This window comes from Phytophthora parasitica (assembly GCF_000247585.1).
Source record: "Phytophthora parasitica INRA-310 unplaced genomic scaffold supercont2.61, whole genome shotgun sequence".
Taxonomy (NCBI): Eukaryota; Oomycota; class Peronosporomycetes; order Peronosporales; family Peronosporaceae; genus Phytophthora; species Phytophthora nicotianae.
In genome coordinates this window covers 50,712-53,236 of record NW_008649047.1, presented here as the reverse complement: position 1 = coordinate 53,236, position 2,525 = coordinate 50,712, and the positions used below count along the sequence as shown (strand labels likewise).

Sequence of the window (2,525 nt, the reverse complement as noted above, 5' to 3'; positions counted from 1 at the left end):
TTCAAGCGATAACGGATTGGTGCATACGATGATCCTGTTTCAAGGACGTCAATTTATAGTTAATGACACCGACAATTGAGGTACACTAGCAAAAGGGTTGACTCTTTTGTGTATTATTTAGGAATAACATTTCAAAAGAGTGTACTTATCCTTACCAGAAAAAGCTGGGCGGGTTTTGTGACAGGGTCAGACGTAAAGTTTGTCAATATTGCTCGATAGTGCACGATTTTAAGCATTAGCCATGCCTGGTGCATGGCATTTAAAGTGGTAATGGCCTCGTTCTCGAATTCGCTCTGTAGGACAAGCTATTGTCGCTCCAAAGTTGGTACATATTGACGTGTTCGCGAGTGCTGGTGGCTTCTCCTTTTTCAGGAGCGTAGGTGCTTTATACGATCGAAATAAATGGAAGGAAGTTACGCATTTGAACCCAGTGCGCATCGTACTAGCACGATTAACGTTAATTAACAACGGCTGACAAGTGCCATGCCGTGGAACAGTATTACAATGAAACGACAGAAGTAATATTTAGAACATTACGACGTCATTTTTTCCGCGTAATTTATTATCGAGGGTAGGTTTAAAGCACGCGACAAAGTGGCCTTTCACCATTGGTTGGAAGTCTATGCAACACGCGTTCATTTCCGCTTAAATACGAACAGAAATTACCACTAACTAGTATTCACGAAAATCGCGCCCTACCTAAACCGATACCCGCTGCCACGGTCAATTGTTGTTCTTGACAATGCTAAAATTCATATGTATGCGGAGTTGCAGGATCTGGTTCACTCTACAGAAGCACTTTTGTTCTTCCTGCCCCCGTATTCACCAGATTTGAACCCTATTGAAGTTGGGTTCTCCCTTTTGAAACGCTGGATATTCAAGTATGCTAGACTGTCTTTCAAGGAGGCGCCTGTTGCAGTTATCAATGCTGCTCTACGGGAGTGTACTAAAGCACATAGCTAAGTTGGCTACGAATTATATCGCCATTGTGGGTACTTAGAAGCTGCTTTGAATATTGCCAATTAATAAACTTCTTAAACCGCAAATTCAGCCAGGTCATTGTCGTTTCCATCGTCGCTGAGGACATGGTCAACGTCCTCCATGTCATGAGCAGGTGGTGGAACGTATATGGGAGGTTGGCGGAACGGAGGACACAGCGGGTACGGTGGCAATCCCAATGCGCATCGAATGTCCTGCACCCGCATCCTTAACGTCACCGTTGCGTCGTTGATCATCACTTGAATGGGAGCAAATTCATCCGGCTCCCTCACGTTGCTGACTGCCTGTTGCTCCAAGCTGTCAATGTGCTGTAGCTGACGGAACGTCGTGTTGTCTGGAACTCGTACTTCTTCACTATCCGGCAATTTGGCTTGGGCAGTTGCAGCATAACGCAACGTAACAGGACCAAAGGATACATTGGCCGATTGTAGCGCTTCTTGGACACGTTGTAGGACTTGTTGTACCCGATTCTCCGTCGCTCGATGAAGCGTAGCAGTAGGTGTCCTTTTCGGTCTCTCTACATAAACAAAAAGGTTTAGAGAAAAATCATCTTGCCCAGCACGTCGTAGCCGTGCGTTACGCCATGCGGTTTGAAGCAAAGGCAAGAATCCATCTTGATCTAGCTTCACAAATGCTTTCTGCGGAGCATTCTTGGCAAGCTTGATGAAAACATCCAGGCCACCGTTCCAGCACAGACGCTCCTTGCTAGCGAACGCCGACTTAACTTTTGCTCTTAAAACATCGTAGCCTTCCGATACATCGATATCAAAAGTCAAAGCAGCTCCTTTATCGCGGCATCGCTCAAAAGGTCTCCCAGCTTTTACCGTCACTTCACAGCGCAATTGGTTCGGAAGAGGTATCTCCATGGTAAAGAATGTAATAGCAGTTGAAGAGTAGAATACTTGTATAACCAAAAATACCCACTGATCTAAATAAAGTCACATAAGAAACACACTGTAGAGAACTCAGTACAAGCGCGAGACATATCAACAATAGACAGGGAGTTTTAATACTTACTTTCTTGGAAGCGTATCTGGCGGAGAATTAACCCAAACGGGCGACAATCCCTCTTAGAATGAGCATTCGCTGCATTCTAGCTCAATTGACCTACGTCGTCGCGTGCACGAGAGCACTACTCGGCAGGCCGTCAACCAGATAATGATCCGCAGCTTGTAAAAGAATTCCTAAATGACTTGTGACTTGAGTGAGAATTTTTTTCGCGATTAACGGAAATCAACTGTAGAATAAGATAACCCTAAACCTGTCTTAGTCTCAGTTTAAGCTTCTCTAATAGACGGACAAATTGATAGAAACGGACAATAATTTTCTCATCTGAAATTCTATCTGAAAGCAACTCTGACAACCACATTATCTCCTTCCCTTCTTCCTCATTCCAGAATCCGCCAGCTCGAGGAAAGATGGTGAAGCTTTTCTGTGCTGTCGTTGGTGTGGCTTTCCCTGTGGACATCGACGCAGGCCAGTCGTGGGAGACTTGAAGGAGGCTATCAAGGCGGAGAAGCCCGATA

At 45.1% G+C, this 2,525-nt stretch overlaps 1 protein-coding gene across 1 annotated transcript; it reads right to left on the bottom strand.

Annotated features, from left to right (window-relative positions):
- Positions 1–1,034: 1,034 nt before the first annotated feature.
- PPTG_16954 (hypothetical protein) lies at positions 1,035–1,865 on the bottom strand (the record flags this gene model as incomplete). The annotated part of the gene is made up of 1 exon (XM_008914531.1): positions 1,035–1,865. One exon carries the CDS (start codon positions 1,863–1,865, stop codon positions 1,035–1,037), a length of 831 nt encoding a protein of 276 aa, XP_008912779.1.
- Positions 1,866–2,525: the final 660 nt, after the last annotated feature.